This window comes from Gorilla gorilla, chromosome 14, assembly GCF_029281585.2.
Source record: "Gorilla gorilla gorilla isolate KB3781 chromosome 14, NHGRI_mGorGor1-v2.1_pri, whole genome shotgun sequence".
Classification (NCBI taxonomy): Eukaryota; Metazoa; Chordata; class Mammalia; order Primates; family Hominidae; genus Gorilla; species Gorilla gorilla.
This window is the reverse complement of record NC_073238.2, coordinates 49,473,179-49,492,247: the sequence shown is the minus strand read 5'-3', so window position 1 is coordinate 49,492,247 and position 19,069 is coordinate 49,473,179. Positions and strand designations below refer to the sequence as shown.

The following is a 19,069-nucleotide window of genomic DNA, read 5'->3' as shown; positions in this document are numbered from 1 at the left end:
CATGTTACTCCTACACAGAGATATTATCATTTTGGCTATTGTATTTTTCATCTCTAAAATTGTCATTTTTTTCTTTATATCTTCCATTTCTCTCCTCAATATGTTAACTTTTTCCATTACATTGAAAAACATCTTGAATATACATGTAATGGCTTCTATAATGTCCGTATCTGATAGTTCTGCCATTTCTGTTGTCTCAAAATCTGTTTCTATTCACTGATTTTTTTTCTTTTGCTTATGCATCACATTTTTCTCCTTCTTTGCATGTTTAATAATTTTTGTTGGATGTCTAATATTTAATTTTATGGTTTTTCATAAGGACTTTTCGCATTCCTTTACAGTGTTGGGGCTTTGTTCTAACTGGAAGTTAAATAACGTATAGATCAGTTTGATGCTTTCAAGGCATGTTTTTAAGGTTTATTCTAGAGTAGCCTTTATATTAGGCTCATTTAGTCCCACTACTAAACTGTGACTCTCCTGAGATCTCTCCTGAGTGCTACCACTATGCATATTAATATACATATAATTAGGTATCCTTAATTTATAGATGATACTTAAAGAAATGTAATGAAATACAAATATAAAAGCTATACTTCGCTGTCAATAGCTAGGTATAAATACAACATATCATATCTCCATGAAACCTGAGGTATATACTTGTTTATAAACAATTATATCATGAATATTTATTTTTAAACAATTCATGAAATAAGAATACCCAAACAGGTCAGGAGATGAGGTCAGTATTACCTTTGTAAAATGAGTGGCCAAAGCTCTGCTCAGGAATTAACTTGGCAAGGAATCCATGGTTCAAACTTGGATGAGGGATAGATGGTATGACCACAACTGTGGAGAAAATCATGGAATCAAATTTGAGCCAGCATGTAACAACCTGCCACATGGTCCACTGAAGATCCATGACAATTCTATATTACTGCAACATGCAAACAATACTAGCAATAACGAATGCATCTCTGAAGAAAAGAGGTTATGTATTAAGAGAAAGAAAATAATACACTTATTAAGTAGAGTAATTCTAGCAACATACATAGAGACATACAAATACACAAGAAACTCAGAACTAGAAGGTTCACTATACTATTACTTTTTGTACATATAATGGATATAAAAGCATTAAAAATGAAGAAAAAGAAGATGATAAGTCTTAGTGTTTTAAATGGTGAAAAAACATGAACTGGAATGGTAAGACGATGTTTAATTTGAATAATAAAATTAAAAGCAAAAGTATATTATAATGAAATATTCTCATGTTTGTGTGTTAAAAGTACATGTATCATGCAACAGCAAAATACTGTAGCTAAAACATAATCCATATCTCCATGACATCAATAAAAGGTATATGAAATAGGATATGCTTATGAAAAACAAGATGCAGAGATTTGACCACTAATTTCTACTCACTTTTTGAAATATCCATTTTATTTATAAATCATATGCATTTATTTAGGAAAGAAAATTTCAACTAAAAATTAATCCAGTGGTACATGAAATAACCATTAGGTTATCAAGGTTTCACTGCAAACAATAGAGAAACAACCTTGATATAAACACCTGGAAGGAAATGCTAATGATAGAAGGTGTCCAATATTAAAATGTTAGTTGCCAGAAACTGTGTTTATGCTGTTCAAGTAGAGTAGGCAAAGCTAGTAATGCAAGAACTGCTGCAACATGAGCATTTTTTGCAAAAGAAAAAGGCAGCATGACCCAAGGTGGTTCATTGTTGTCCATGTTAACTTTCCACAAGTCTTTGATTTTAGTTGAGGCCACTTTGGTATAAAGTTTAGAACACATGTTTGATTATAAATCACTGATAGAATATTTAGATACTGAATTAACTGTATACAGCTAAAAAAGAAAAAAATCCAACTTTTGAGCTTGGCTACAAAGATTTGTATTTTGGCTTATCCTTGGCATTGAACAACTCTATAATGACTTTCTACTTTCATGTTTATAAACGTTAAAAAAGTAATATATTTAACAATATATGAGTTACTTGCATATTAAATAGTGGTATAAATTAATGATTTGTATTAATAAATGAGAAACACTGAAACCAAAGCTATACTGATAAAATGAGAATGTAGCAACTATATAAAAATACCATTCATACATTTTTGTTGAATTAAGGAATACTAAATTAGCATTTCTATACCAACCATTCATAAATATTTGAGGTGATTATGAAGAGGTCCAGTTTAAATCTAGATATAAAGGTGAAAAAAAGGAGATACATCATGGTGAAAATTCAAATAATTATACAATGTTAAGTACCTGTACTTGTTGGTGAATTTATTTCTTGCCTGATGTTTCTACCTGGTTGGCTTCCAGTTCTTGTAGTCTCTCTCTGGGGTTCTAATATGTCACGATACTTGGAAACCATCAGAACCGAAATGAAGTAAACAACAGCCAGAGCTAAGAACTGTGCTTGTTTGCTATCATCCTATGAAAAATGAAAAGACAGTTTTAACACTCAAACTTTTTGAAGTATAAGTTCTTAAAGCACTAGAAACTGCTATTTTATTATCTTTATGGAGGCAAAATATGATATGTAACTTTTATGAAAACCTGCTAAATATATATATTTATTTAATAAGTATTATTTAACTATAAATATAAAACTCCTAAAATATATCATCTACAGGTTGGAATGTAATTTCCAAAAACTAGAATATTAAAATTTTATTCTTTGTCCATTTTTGTCCATTATTATCTACTGCTTACATAACAACATAGTATGTGTGCTTACAAAATATGTAGATGGCACAAAGTTGAAAAGAATAATGTCCTGGATTTTAAAAAAAATCAAGGGTTTTATATACTATAACTGAATAAAATTAGGATAAAACTCCAACTGAAATACATATAAAATCCTAGTGTAACTGGAACAAGAAACTATATGAATACAAAATAGAGGAGAAATAAACAATAGGGGAGCAGAAAACATGAATTTACATAAGCTCAATATGAGCCAGAAGTATGATTATGGCAGCATAAGAAAAAGCTAATTCAATCTTTGATCGTATAAACAGGTAACATTTGACAAACCCTTCTAGACATTGGCTTAGGCAAAGATTTCATGACCAAGAACCCAAAAGCAAATGCAACAAAAACAAAGATAAATAGGCAGGACTTAATTAAACTAAAGAGCTTCTGCACAGCAAAAAGATCAGTTAGCAGAATAAACAGACAACTCACAGAGTGGGAGAAATTCTTCACAATCTATCCATCCGACAAAGAACTAATAGCCACAATCTACAAGGAACTCAAACAAATTAGCAAAAAAAAAAAAAAAACTCATCCAAAAGTGGACTAAAGACATAAACAGACAATTCTCAAAAGAATATATACAAATAGCCAACAACAAATATATGAAAAATGCTCAACATCAGTAATTATCAGGGAAATGCAAATCAAAACCACAATGTGATACCACCTTACTCTCACAAGAATGGCCATAATAAAAAAATAATAGTTATTAGCACAGATGCGGTGAAAAGGAAACACTTCTACACTGCTGGTGGGAATGAAAACTAGTACAACCACTGTGGAAAACAGTGTGCAGATTCCTTAAAGAACTAAACGAATTATCATTTGATCCCGGAATCCCACTACTGGGTATTTACCCAGAGGAAAAGAAGTCAGTATATGAAAAAGATACTTGCACATGCACGTTTATAGCAGCACAATTTTCAATTGCAAAAATGTGGAACCAGCACAAATGCCCATCAATCAATGAGTGGATAAAGAAACTGTGGTATATATATATACTATGTCATGCTACTCAGCCACAGAAAGTAATGGAATAATGGCATTCGCAGCAACCTGGATGGGATTGAAGACTATTATTCTAAGTGAAGTAAGTAACTCAGGAATGGAAAACCATCATATGTTCTCACCCGTAAGTGGAAGCTAAGCTATGATGCAAAGGCATAAGAATGATACAATGGACTTTGGGGACTAGAAGGGAAAAGTGTGGGAAGTGGGTGAGGGATAAAAGACTACAAATTGGGGTCAGTGTATATTGATCAGGTGATGGGTGCATCAAAGTCTCACAAATCGCCACTAAAGAACTTACTCGTGTATTCAAATACTACTGTTTCCCAAAAACCTATGGAAATAGAACATTTTTTAAAAGAAATAATAGTCTATTATTCTGCACAGGAAAAATGACCTCTAAAACATTGCCAATATTTCAGGCTCCTCATTTCCAGACTCAAAGATAAAATGGAGTTCTTCCAGAGGAGAACAGCAAATGGTAAAAGGTTTGAAAAAAACTGGCCAAGGCAGAAAGCAATGGTAGTTAAAACAACGGCTGTGGTATGGTAGAGAGATAACTTTAAAATAAGTATGCTTTCCAAAAATATAACAAGCTGCAAGTAACCTTGAGAGCTCTATTCAAAAAGCCTAGATAAACTTCTTTCAGGGAAACAATAAGAATCAAGTCTAAATTATATGACCTCTAATATACTAGAGTATATCTAAGGAATAAAATGTAAATCTTTATTAAGCTTCTTTTATAAGCTAGGTAAAACTGATACTTTCAAACCAAACTGAAAGCAGTTACTGTGGCCCACAGATAATAGGCAGAATAAGAAATAAGGAAAACAAGCAAGTAATAAATTCTAGTAACTCGATTAACAGGCACTTTATATTTATTACTTCATCTAAGCACAACGCAAACAAGATTCATAATTTATGTGCATTTGCAGGCAAAAAGCAAATAAGACATATTTACTGATGATTTAATATTGTGAAACAGTCTGGCTAATGGGGAAAATGACCAAAATACACAAAATCTGTTCTGAATTATTCTTAATTTACTATTTCATACATTGTGGGTTATAGCTTTTCTAGAGATACTTTGTCTTACAAACTGTTTAAAATGCATATTCCTTGCACTACAATGATGATACAATAAACACAGAGAGAAGTGAAGAAATCAAATGCCTAAGCAGTTATTACAAAGGAAAATGAAGCACAATCAGATTAAGAAAAGATACCAACCAAGAACGGATTCACACATTGCTCAAGCTGTGACAGACCATAATATCCCATAATACTTCTATTTCTAACACTAGAAACTCAGTACCAGGCAATCAGAAGGCATTCAACAAATATGTGTGGAATGAATGAATGAATGCCAACTACACAGTGGCAGAGCTGTAAATAACAGACACTAAACTGCTGTCATAGCTACACGAAAACCTCCTTTATATATGGCATGAAAAGAGTTAGCTTTTTTTTATTTTTTATTATTATTTTTTTTAACCCAGATCTCCTAGTCAATTGTGCTTCTTATTCCCAGTTCTGTCTTTGGAAATGAAGCTCAGTATACATAGAGGCTAAACACCTGGGGAATGACTAAATTTTTATACAAATTAATTGACTTGCTCAGGTATTTTATTACTGAGAAGACATGAGCTATATAATGTTTCTCCGGTCTGCTTTAAGTGTTGCCATGGTGTACCTTCCGAACAACATCAAGGTAATATAACTTGTGTTAATTGGGTTTATATTATGTATCAAGCACTAAATACATATTATCCTAACCTTCCAGTTAAGGGTTAAGAAAAAGTTAAGACTCAGAAACACTGAGACCACACAACTGGTATAAGGTAGAGTCAGAATTCAAACCCAGATCTTTCCAAAGCATTCTCTTTTCATCACCATATTTCACAGATACAAACACTGCTGGGTTATCCAACATATTTATAAAATATCCATGAATTTAAGGGAAATGATCATCATTTACCATATAACCTAATTCGAAATTTACTAACAATTTAAACACAATGTCACCCTTAATAGAAACTCCTTCGGTATGTTATATGTTACATCTGACTGTGCCTTTGGAGATGAAGATGTGCTCCATGTTTTTAATCATTCATTCATTAAAAAAAATCCTTTTCACAACACATTTTTTCATGATGAGTATTCCCATTTCTAAATGGTTAAACTGTCAGTAAGAATGGTATCTTCTTTCCAAGTCTAGGTTAGAGTTTAGATTACGGTGAGTTCTTACATTGTGGTTTTTATACTTTAATGTAGTCTCCCTTTTTAAAAAAACCTTCATTATTTATTAATTATAAAAACAATATAGGTTTATTATAGAAAATTTAAAACTACAAAAAAGCATAAAAGGATAAATAAAATCTGTTTACCTAGAGATAATCATTGGTGGAATACTGGTATATTTTTTCAGTCTTTTTTTAAAAATAAAGATGCACATATGTATGTACATACAATCAGTATACATATGTAATACTTGCGTAATATAAGTACTTCTACATGCTGTTGCTTTCTCTTAAAATATATCATGATCATTTTCCCTTGTCATTAAATTTCCTTCAAAAATATATGCTTAAAGGCTGAATAGGTCACTGCTGAATGACTAGGCCAAGAATTTTTAGGCCAAAATTCTATTACTGGATATTTGTAATGCTGCCAAATTTCCTGTAGATATCTCTGATGAAAACATTAAGTTAAACAAATTCTGACTAGAACCACTGGGTTCTAGTGGTTCATTGGGACATCAAGATTTGTAAGAGTTTTAACCATATTGGCAAAGCACTATTCGAAAGCTCAAACACCAGTGATATTTGACAGAGCAGGTTTCACTGCACCCAGACAATGCTAGGTATTATCATTTTAAAATTTTTAGTTTATTTAATAGTGAAAAATCTCTCACTCTTGTGTTAATCTGCATATTGTTGACTACTAGGGATACTGAATTTTTATCATGTTTGTTGCCTTGTGTCCGTTGCCTATTTTTCTGTTGGTATGTTTGGAATTTTCCTAGCATTTTATAACTAATATATATTAAACAGAGTGATGATTTTTCTATTGTACATTCCTAACATATAGCATTATGTTATATAACCTAAATATATTTTAATCATGTTCTAAAGTACAAAGCATGCCATTCAATTTACTGTTAAATATAAATTTAAAATATAAACTTTCTTCTACATTTCATATACAATCAACAACTAAATAAGAATCATCAACTAAAACAAGAAAAACAGAATTCAAAGTGGCTGGTTTATAATAACCATGTTAAGAGATGCTGTCAGCATTGAATCTGATGTGAAACACCATGTATGTTTCTATGCAATTTTGAAAAGGCCAATCTTATTTTTTTTTGCCTGGAGTAACTGATCATAAGATTGGAGGGTTCCATGAAACCTCTTTAACTTATCTTTTCCCTTTAGCTTTATTAAGCTATCTTTCTAACTCAAATTCCCATAGATACCTGTATTTTTTAAAATGCAGATTATTCTTTAATTGCCCCTCCTCCAAAAGTAATTGTCAGTAACACCTAATGAATTAATCCCTTTCATCCATAATGTAAGGAACATTAATAATAACAAATTTTTAGTACCTGGAAATGGGGCAAGGAATACCAAGAGAGGAGTAGTTGATACAAGATAAAGTTAATTATAATTTTTCAGAGCTAGTCCTATTCTTAGTATGCAAGCAACTTACATCAAAATTTCAGACCGTTTTTTAAAAGTAACATTATCAATAAGCTTTCAGAGAAAGCTAAGGTTCAACCATTTTATAATGAGAAGTATGCAATAAACCAACAATCCCAGATACTAGGGAATGTCGTTTTCATAAGCAGCTTTCTTATAAAACGTATTTCATACGAATGACAGCAGAAGGTTTATTTCAGGGAAACCAATCAGGTATAACTTACCACATCCCGAAAGACAACAGCACGAAGGCGATTGATATCAACATCCTGAAGAAGTCTATCCGGATCCTTAATAGGAGAAAGGTTACCTGGAACATTTTCCAATGGAGTCTTTGAAAATAAAAAGAATTGTGAATAGATAATATATTACAGATAATATATAGAAGTATCACTTCTTAATTCAGGCTAAACTGGTCACGTCATGTATCTCCACCTCTCTGAGTTAACATTTATTGATCATAATCCTCTATTACAATGCATATTTTCTGCTCTCTACTCATGTCATGGTTTCCATACTAGCATTCTTGTTCTTTATTGGCACAGCTACCACTATAGACTCATAAAGGCAGGTAAAGTTATAGCAGAAAAAAGATTCGTCTTGGACTTCAGAAGATTTCCTGAGCCTCATTTCTCTACCTCTAGTTAACAAATCTCTTTGAGTCTCTGGGTTCATTTATCCATGATGCTTTTATAATATATGAGATTATTATACTACACTAGTATATGAGATTTTGTATGTGTAACCATTTCATGGCCTATCCAAGGTTAGAAACGGTAAGATTAAAAAGAATCAGTCACAGCCCATTAAAGCTGAAAGACATTAAAGATTGTTACCAACAAAACATTTTATAGTTGGAGGAAAAACATCTACATATTTCAGGTAATGTAGTCACATAGTAGACTACTAAGTGAACTAGGGTCCCTGAAACTCAATCAAGTACTTTCTCACTTATACAGTGTGTTAAAAATTGTATGGATTAAATTAGATAATATGTATAATGCAAAATACAATTCCAGCCCATAATAGGTATGCACTTGTTGTTACTCTAACAATGAAAAATAAACAGGGTACCTTCTATTTCTCAATGAATGTCAATCATGATATTCTAGCCCAAAATTAAAATGTTTGATTCCTTGGCAGCACACCATAGTAAAAAAAGCATAGTATTTAAAGGTTGATAGTATCTGGTTTCCATTACAATTCCAAAACTTCTGGCTATATGACCATCGGTGAGAAGTTAACCTCTCTGAACTTCAGCTACATCATCTGAATAACAGACTAATAATATTTACTACAGGATGGTTAAAGAAAATAATACATAATTTACAGCATAAATGAATTTATAACATAGATTTTAAGATTAGAAATATTTTCTTTTCTATATTTATCTACCCCAATCTAATTTGATCCTTATAAAGACAACTTGATAGGAGAAGCTTGTGTAATTGTTCCTTTTCACACAGTATAAAAATGAGGTCACATGAAGGTATGGGATTCATGCAAGAAACTTGCAAGAAACTTTCCCACTGCATTCAAAAATTACTCGATTTACTTCCTAAAATGTCACATAAGAAACACATAAACAGAGGAAGGAAAAAAAAAGAAACACCACTCAGATCCATTCATTGTTGTGAAATGTCAAATCTTCCCCTAGTATTTTTACATTCATCGCTACTTACCCATTTTTCACTGCCAAAGTTATTGCCAGATAAATACTGATTAGCTCAAGTAAGTTACTACCAATTTCCTTCCCACTGGGCTTTTCTGTCCATATTCTACAATCAGTGAGATACTAGTTATAAAAATCTTTAAGGACTTTCTATTATCTACTTTATTTAGTGTATCTACAAATTACTAAATACATTACTATTTTGAAGTGCTTACATCTCAAAGGTGTCACCTTCAAAATACTATTTATTCATTTCACGACAATATATTAAGTGGCAAACTGCTAGACAGGGGAACAAATCAGTAATAACTGAATGTTCACTGCATGCCAGAAATCAAAGCATGTCAGTCTATTATCGCTTTTTGTCTAATTAATACAAACACTCTGTAAATTAAGATTTGTATCCATTTTAAAGATTAGAAAACGGAGGCACAGAAATTTAAGAGATTTCTCTCAGGTCGCAAAACCAGTTAAGTGGTAAAGCCAGAATACAAACTCAGAACTGTCTGATTCTAGAGTTGTCCTCTTTTTACAAAGTACTCATAGTGCTATAAATACTCTGAAGTGGCCAGGCGTGGTGGCTCATGCCTGTAATCCCAGCACTTTGGGAGGCCAAGGTGAGTGATCATGAGATCAAGAAATCTAGACCATCCTGGCCAATGTGGTGAAACCCCGTCTCCACTAAAAATAGAAAAATTAGCTGGGCGTGGTGGCACACATCTGTAGTCCCAGCTACTTGGGAGGCTGAGGCAGGAGAATCGCTTGAATCCGGGAGGTGGAGGTTGCAGTGAGCTGAGATCGTGCCACTCCACTCCACCCTGGCAACAGAGCGAGACTCCATCTCAAAAAAAAAAAAAAATTACTCTGAAGTTACAAAGATCTATAACACATAGACACTGCCCTCAAGTACCTGTCTACTATGCCTACACAAATGATATCAGGCATTACTGATGATCCATTTGTATTTAATTTCCCAAACCAAATAAATAAGAGCACTATGGAGTCCTGTGAGCAGTAAATAATATATAGTCAAATTACAAATGTTCTCTGACAGTAGTGAAAAAGAAAAAAGTTACAACACTGCAAATAACCAACAAATAGGATAAATATGTTGGTCATATTTATGTGGTCAGTCTGCTTGCCATCTGCAGAAGTTTAAAGCAATAGAACTTTTAAGATGAATTAAACTTCTATTTCATACCTTCACTTATTGAGCAAAAAGTTACTGTATCAACATTAAACATGTAATTACAAGTATAATGAGTGATAACAGACCTATGTAACTTTATGAAAACAACAAACAGAAGAAACAACCCTAGACTGACTGGGGTGGCAGTGAGGGTGTCAAAAAACATTTTCCTGAGAAAATGTAGCATTTAAGGTAACCTAGTAGTTGCATAGATTTTAGCTGGATAAAAAATAAGGATGAATACTTTATGGAAAGGAAATCATATAAAAGTCTGAGAAGTTAGGGGGAATAACTTCTTTTGACGAATTGAATGAAGTCTATGGTATGACTAAAACAGCACAAGCAAGGGTAAAGGGCAGAGAGCTGCTGCTGGAGAAGTAAGCAAGGACCAGGCACAGAACCTTAAAAAGCACGTTAATGAAACTGGATGTGAAGCCAAGGGCCAGTTAAGCATATGATTAAATTAATAGTATATTTCAAAATACTCCATTCATTGAATGGGCATTCAATGAGTTTTTGTTGACTATTATGCCTACCCATTTAAAAGGAGAATTATTCATACATTAAATTCTGTGAAAATATATGACTATTAAAAATAGAAATAACAGTTTTTAGTGCTAATTATAATATTTGTAAGAACTTTATTAAGTAGAAATTGTTAGTAACTTCATTTAATAACCAAAGCACACAAATCTCAGAGAAGTTAAGTAATCTTGGTAACAAAATTGTGAAGCAGCCTAGAGCTGCCTAATGACAATGCCCTTGCTCTCTATCACTGAGCAATACCATGGCACTTTGTTCTCATCAACTTAAAAAAGATTTTTTTCAGGTCAATTATATTTGACCAAAAAAAAAAAGTTTACTTACCTTCGAAGCTGCTGTAGCAGTCACACTTTGAGGAACTTCCTGAGGTTTACTGCTTCCATGGGAAGATTTATTTCCCCTGTCTCTCTGTCTTTGCCGACATTCTAAACAGTTTCTCACAGCAACACAACAAACTATTTAAAAATTCAAAAACATATTGTTAATATAAATTGTTGACTTTGATATCCTGGAAAAAGTTGCAAGTTTATTTCTTCTTCCCTTTCTTTCCCCTTGCTTCATAAACTATTAATCTTAAAATCAACTAGATCAATAATTTTTAAAATTATGAAATACAGTAGTGAAAGTACCTACAAAATATACATATAGTTAAAAATAAAACAAAATACCCATATACCACCAGCCAGCTGAAGAAATAAAACATTACCAGAGGCTGTGAAACCCCCAATGTATCCTTCCTTATTCTGTTACCCTCTGAGTTTCACAGTTCTGAATTTATGGATCAATAAAATATTTTTAAACATAAAATTCATATTTGATTTAAAAATTTAATAAAGCTTCTGCCCTTAATTTGACTATCTTGTCGACTCTACTGAGCACAACTTCCCATTTCAGGCAATAATAGAGTACATCAGTATACTCAAGTCTCACAGGTCCCCAAATTCACCTTCCTTCATGGTGGGAAAGTCTCTGGGCTTTGTCAATAAGCATTCAATATGTACATGTTTTTATTTATTCATTTATTTTAAGAAGCAGTAGAGTACTGTAACAAGTAGTACAGAGTTTGAAATCAGACCATGACCTGAGTTTGAATCCTGTATTTTCCAGTGTGGAGCTGTGTGGTTTTAGGCTAGCTGCTTAAACTATCTGTGCCTCAGTTTTAGCATATGTAAAATGAGGATGAACAAAGTAACTGCCTTAGAGGGCTGTTGTGAGGATTAACTGAATTAATATATAGAAAGTGCTTAGAACAGTAAACAGCATAGGAGGTAATATAAGTGTTTTATTATTATTCACTTATAAAAGTTTCCTGTGGTTGATTAAACAACTAAATGTGCTAGTAGTATTAGGATAAAAATGAAATAGGGAGTAAAGTCTTGGACTATATTTAAAAATAAAAGTACAGAATAACCAAATAAATGCAGGTTTCAAGATATTGAGCCATTTTTAAAAAATATATATATCTCTTTCTCACACAGTTCATTTGACAGCTCTTGTTATATGTCAATGGAAATGTCTTTAATGGCCCACCGTCAGTTAACCCACACCTCTTGGTTACCAGAAAGATCTTAATGTGGTCAATCTTTCTCTTACAATGAATACAAAATGATTCCTCTCAGCTTGCCTGTCTTTAAATAAATAATACTAAACAAACAAACAAAAAAGGTTTCATCCCACCATTCTTAAACCAAGTCTTTCTTGAATCAGAAAGGAATTTTTGACATAATCTTTAAAAGTTATGGGTGAAAACAGTACATATCAGGAACGTCCTTCCTATTTCATGCCTTGCAGTTCTTATGTCCTGCTCATGATCAAAGGCAAGTACAAAAACAGCAGTTTTCTGGTTGTTTTGAAAGTCTAAATAGTGTAAATAAATGTTCCTTTTAAGAGAGGTAGAAATGGTTCTTATCTAAAGAATTCATTCAGATTTACTAAGAGGTTTCAGTGCTAAAGTTTCGCTGCCACACAGATAAAAGGTGAACAGCATGGGTATAACAATGTTTATTAGGGACATTTGTTCACCCCAAGAAACAGTAAGATTGGGACAGTTTATTTTAACCTTCTAGCATTATGTGTATCTGACATGTTTGTGAGGCCAGGACACTACCCTCAGTATTAGTTTCCAAAATTGGATTCATAAATGGATTTGCATTAAAAATCACTTCAATGACAAATGTTAGTCTTACTGATTTTGAAAGAATTCCAAGTATATTTCACTCTTGATTTCAAACTATGAACCATTAAAGATGATCAGTTCTGTGAAATCTCCAATGTGAAGGCATAATTTTTTAAAATTTAGTAATTCTGATTAATTATAAAAATAATCTCTGTATCTCAAGATAATCTCCATATTATATAATCATCAACTTATATCACTAATATTTTATGTACCATAGTGCTTTATAAAGCTGCTCTGTAGATAATTATTTCACATGCACTATTGTTTTAACAGACTTACCTAATCTTAGGCACTGTCGCATTAAACCTCCAGAAGACATGTTTTTCTCAGCTTCAATCTCACTAAAATTTAGAGAGCTTGCAAACACAAGTACATCAACCATAGCCATCAGCCGGCTGAGGAAAGTTACTGCTGTCTCAGCTGACATGCCTTGTGTCACTTCAATATTTTCCAATTCCGTCTTTAAAAAAGTAGAAGATTTAAGTCTTGTTTAAAATTTGGAAATTTGGAAATATAATACATATACATACATACTACAAGCGAACATAAATTTAATATATTTACCATATTTTATAAATAAAATAAATGTTCAACTAATTCTATATATCACCAGAGCTGGTTACCAAATTCGGTTACTTTACCTATCAATTATCCTTGAATAAAGGAAAAGCCCATTTTAAAATCAACATTAGTTTTAAATGTCTTTAGTTATAAAAATGACATCCTAAACTTAAGATCATTTCACAAAGATATTTAGACAGAACCACATATATGTACTTATACTAGTTTTGTTTTGTAATTTATAAAGATTTTAAATTGATATTTCTTTTCTAAAATCTTCATTCCCATTTATAAAAATATATGCTTTGATTTTTCTTTCCTATAGATGTATGATGAATAATAGGGAAAATACATGGTAATTTAACTTAGTATCAAAATGAGACGGCTGTCAAATTAGAATGCATAACAATTTCTTATCCATTTTAGAATGAACTGAAACTACTAGGTACTTTACATGTACGATAAAACTCTAGGGTAAAAATAATCAAAATCGCTAACTCATCTATAGATATTTAATTCGTGACTTATAAAACACTAGTAATAAAAAGAATCATAGCATTCTAGATTGGAAAACTGTACTTTCACTACATTTCTGATTTCAGAGGGAATATTACAAAGCATTGTGTTTCTTAAAATGCACAACTTTATGGTTTTTTAAACAATGTCAACATTTCTTATTTTGTTTTGCACCATGGACTATACAGCATTTTAATTATTTTTGTTCCTTAGGGCTAGGCCTCATTTTATCAGTGCCTCAAGGAACCAAGGGAATACTTCATAAGTAAAAAAAAATTATTTAAATTTTCTGAAAATGGACACACTAGCCATTCCAATCAACATTAACTCTTAACCAAATGATAAATTCAACTACAAGGTTAGCATATGTAATAGGTATCTATTCCTATTTAATGTTCCATTTTGACACTGTTTATAGCCATCATTATACCTAAACTTCTTCCTGCTTGGAAGAAGCAGGAGCATTAACATGGAAACGTGAGCAGAGAACACTGAAAAAAGAACTCAGAATACTCAAAACATTTCTTGTGCACAAAGTGGGTAATAAAAAGGATAGGTGACTACTACAAGCACTATATAACTAAGCTCAGTTTTAAATGATGTATAAAATGTAACAACCATTCCTCCTTCCATTTAACAACAAAATAGGGTTAAAACCATTCTCCCTAAAATGAGCCTGGAAAGAGACAGAAATGTGTTTTCAGTTGTTACAACATTATGCCAATTCAGTACACATGGCATAAAGAAATGATTAATTCATTACTTGGATTTTAAAATGCAGATTCTTTACTTCTTAGCACTTCATGAATATACAGCATCACTTCATAATATCAATTAAAAATCTATGACCATGACATCACAGCTCATAAGAAAGAGCAAAAAATTCATTTTAAATCTGTTTTCAATTTAAAATGTTCTATAAAGGAATGAAGAACTTGGCCATTTCTTAGGTCTATCAAATACTATAAATAATTTTTCAAATGTTAGAATTTAGAATATCTAGATCTGTGTTCACAAATTCTTCATCATTTTGAATCACTGAAATTGCAGATAGCTATCTCTCTACATTCATTATTTAATGGTTTTGAGTGTTTTGACCTGTCAAACTATGCTTTCATTTTAAAATGAGTGAATTATAAATAGAATTATTAAGGTGTCCATATAATCCACCAAAGTGTTTTTTGACTGAAAAAATTAAATTTTAGAGTAGAAGGCACTTTCAACACAATAGTCTAAAAGAGAATTTGTATTCCATTTTATATAAAAGTAATTTAAAAAAATGAAGTATGTAAGCATCAAAACATAGGGCTAAAAAATAAAGATCACTCTCATACAATTATTAAATCTTAAAATAATATATTTCATCCAATTTACTTTCCTTAGAACCAATTAAAATCTGATTGTACATATGACTGTAACACCATTGTGTTCAATATGATAGTTTAATCTAGGGATTATTGTGCATAATAAAATAGTAATACATCAATGCATTAGGAAAATAATCCTTTCAATGACTCTTTTAAATATACAAAAGATATGTCTCATGTTAAAGATGATATGAAAACTCAAAATATAACCAAGTCAAAAATTTCATAAATAAGTAAAAATAAAACTTGAAACTGAAAGCTGAAAATTACTACAAAAGTAATACTAACCTTAGAACCCTGGACATGCATTAGACAAAACAGACAACAGACCAAAAAAGTACAAGAAAAGGAAATTATTAAATTAAATGAAAATACAATGTAAAATTGAAACACAAAATAATATATTTAAAAATTATATTTGATTATTTTATTAAAAGCAAAATTCTCAGAAGAGATTTTCATTTTATAAATTATACATGATCAAGGTTAAATATCAAATATTTAGACTTCAACTTATTTTTATTGTAGTAACTCTGCCCAAATAATATATATATAGTTCATATATTAGAAATAATGCATACTCTATTTTACAAAACAAGTATCTTTTCCTATAATTAATGGAACATTTTAATAAATAAGCTAACATAATGCCTCTGCAAAATCCCTACCTCAATTCTGGTTTAGGCAGAAATGACTCAGGGAAATGAGCTATTTATACCAACCTCTAGAATTTTCTATAAGGAAATAATGTAATTTGTATTCTCAAATATACCGAATGCTTCCTATAGTTGAAAATTCCGAGAAGTTAATAAAATAACAAAACATTTGAGAGATTATAACTTATAAACCACTTTTCCATGCTAGAAAATAACTTGATATACTAAATGAGGCCTGAATATGAATAAAGGTAATTAAATAGGTATTATACTAAGTTTAAGATTCTTATTACATTAACAATTATATTCATTATATTCAAATATCAGATAGAATTAGGTTTCACAATAAAAATCATCAACTATTCTTTCTAATTTTTGACAAGTACCTGTGAGTATAAATCTTAAAATATGCTATTTTCATGGTACATTGTATAGCAAAACATATAAAAGCATCCTGAGAATAGTAAAGTATGATCAGTCCTATGACATAAACAAAAGAACAGCAAAACCAACAACATTATTCATAATTTTTCCAAATCTATTTATGATACATTCTGATAATAAAAATAAACTAAAATTAAGACTTTGTTATTTTTGGACAGAATAGAAAAAGCAGCTCTTCTTTCTTATAATTATGAAACTATTAGGAGAGCTAGAAACGTCAGTCTCTACTATTTTTCTGGGACAGAGAAAATTAAGCCCTGAATTAAGCTCCATAATATTCAGTGTTCTGGATGGCTGACTAAAGTGGTCAACTTAAAATCACAAAGTGTGCAATTTGTGGTTGATCCATGTTCTTTGCTTTTCTTTTTCTTCTCCAGTTTTTCACTTTCATTTATGACCAAGTTAGACAATATATTAGAGAATAAATGAGAGGATTCAATTAACTAGTCACAGAAACATCAACTAAAAAAATCAACAACAACAAAAATAATGCTGCTTTCCCAAAGCAAAGATTGGCCAAACTACATACTAAGAGGTCTATTTTTTTTTCCCTGAGTACTACAGTTAAAACTATTGGTCTAACTCGGAGATCTGAAACTATTTTTGTAATTTATTTTCTATGCTACATATGAATTTAAGTAATCTGGGCAAAACTGAAACTCCCATAAAGTGCTGCTTCTTCAAGAGTACTAAGTTCAAGGTGCTCAAACTATCATTATAAACAATATATATATATTCTTTTTTTCTTAAGTTTCCATTAAGATATGTACCTTTCAACTAAGATTAAACAGTTCAAAAATTTTCTTCCATGATGATGATACTATAACAGCAATACAAAAATGTTATCTCTAGTATAAATTACTATACTCATCTAAATTTCCAGGGCAGAAAAGAGACCACTTCTATGTCAATCTCACAGAAACAGCAGACAAAAAATATTTGTTTATGTATTGTCTATTGCTGCTTTTGTACTATCATAGCAGAGTTGACTAGCTGTGACAGATAACAATACTGCCAATGAAACCTAAACTATTTCCCATCTGGCCCCATACACAAAAGTTTGTGAACTACTGCCATAAACCATTATTATTCCTATTTCTTCATAAAATGCACATAAGAATATTCTGAAAAACTATATATATATAAACAAAATTACCAGCTCACTCAAACCTTAGTTTCAAATGTTTCCATCTCTCTTCATATATCTAGGATTAAAATTCTAAAAGCACCTACAAGACAATGTTTCCTTTCAGTAATCTTCACGTTGCCAATGTTTCCTTTTTTCACTTATCCCTTCCAAAATTCTCTTTTGGCTTTTTACACTTTAAATTTAAATATAAAAAGCCCAAATATTCAGTTTTAATTTCCCTCATTATTCAACCTCCTCTTTCCCAACTTTTTCCCTCTGCTACGTTACAACTTCTAGCAAGAATATTATACAACCCAGTAATACAAAAACAACATTCATAATAGAAAAACAACATTCAGCAGTCAGCACCAATCATAGTTCTACCAGACACAAAATGGGAGAAAGGTTCGGCTATTTCTCTTAAGGAAGCAATTCATTCTAAAAACATAAAATCAGGTGTGTTGTACAACCAGGCATAGGTCCAAACAGTTAATGGGCCAAAATAACAGAAATATAGAAATTGAGAAAATAAACAAAGGTTTCTATAATTGAATGAATTCCCAAGTCTGTTGAGATAGTCTAGGTAATAAATAATTTTAAATTCCAAACTATAGTGGTCAAAATTGAATCGTAATAATTTTGGAAGCCAACCTCAAAGCGTCAGTATCTTTACTGTACAATCATCATAAAACAAATAAGCTAATTTGACTGGTGCAATAGTATGTATGTTATAGTTTACTTCATTACTTTAATATTCTATCTTAATAAACATCTTTTGCCTTTAAAATTTGGAAAACTATTTAGTAATGTGAATATTTTAAACCTATACAAATTGAAATAACTTATTGCTGAACTGTTTTTTTTTACATAAGAAGCATTTTATGTTCCATGCAAAATTTAAAAACATTCAATATTACATTTCAAAGTGAATTTCAATACAACCTTTTAAATATTTCTTCATAACAAATGATAATTTATAAAACAAAATGCAATTTATATGATCAAGAAAAATGTCACAAAGAAAATATTGATTTATTCCGTCTTCAATATATAAAACAAAAAACACGTTGGCCGGGAGCAGTGGCTCATGCCTGTAATCCCTGCACTTTCGGAGATTGAGACAGGCAGATCATTTGAGGTCAGGAGTTTGAAACCAGCCTGGCCAACATAGTGAAACCCCATAACTACTAAAAATACAGAAATTAGCTGGGTGTGGTGGTACACACCTATAATCCCAGCTACTTGGGAGGCTGAGGCAGAAGAATTGCTTGAACCCAGGAGGCGGAGGTTGCAGTGAGCTGAGATCGCCCTACTCTA

At 31.4% G+C, this 19,069-nt stretch overlaps 1 protein-coding gene across 7 annotated transcripts in view; it reads right to left on the bottom strand.

The window, feature by feature from the left end:
* The window catches only part of NBEA (neurobeachin), a 723,498-nt gene that overhangs the window by 480,825 nt on the left and 223,604 nt on the right, over window positions 1-19,069 (bottom strand). For all 7 annotated transcript variants that reach the window (XM_055360199.2, XM_055360200.2, XM_055360202.2 and 4 more), the window contains 5 exons: window positions 13,359-13,539; window positions 11,225-11,355; window positions 7,721-7,828; window positions 2,293-2,461; window positions 751-846 (listed from right to left, as the gene is read on the bottom strand). In XM_055360199.2, coding sequence (XP_055216174.2) covers window positions 751-846; window positions 2,293-2,461; window positions 7,721-7,828; window positions 11,225-11,355; window positions 13,359-13,539 — 685 coding nt within the window. The remainder of the gene's footprint in view (window positions 1-750; window positions 847-2,292; window positions 2,462-7,720; window positions 7,829-11,224; window positions 11,356-13,358; window positions 13,540-19,069) is intronic.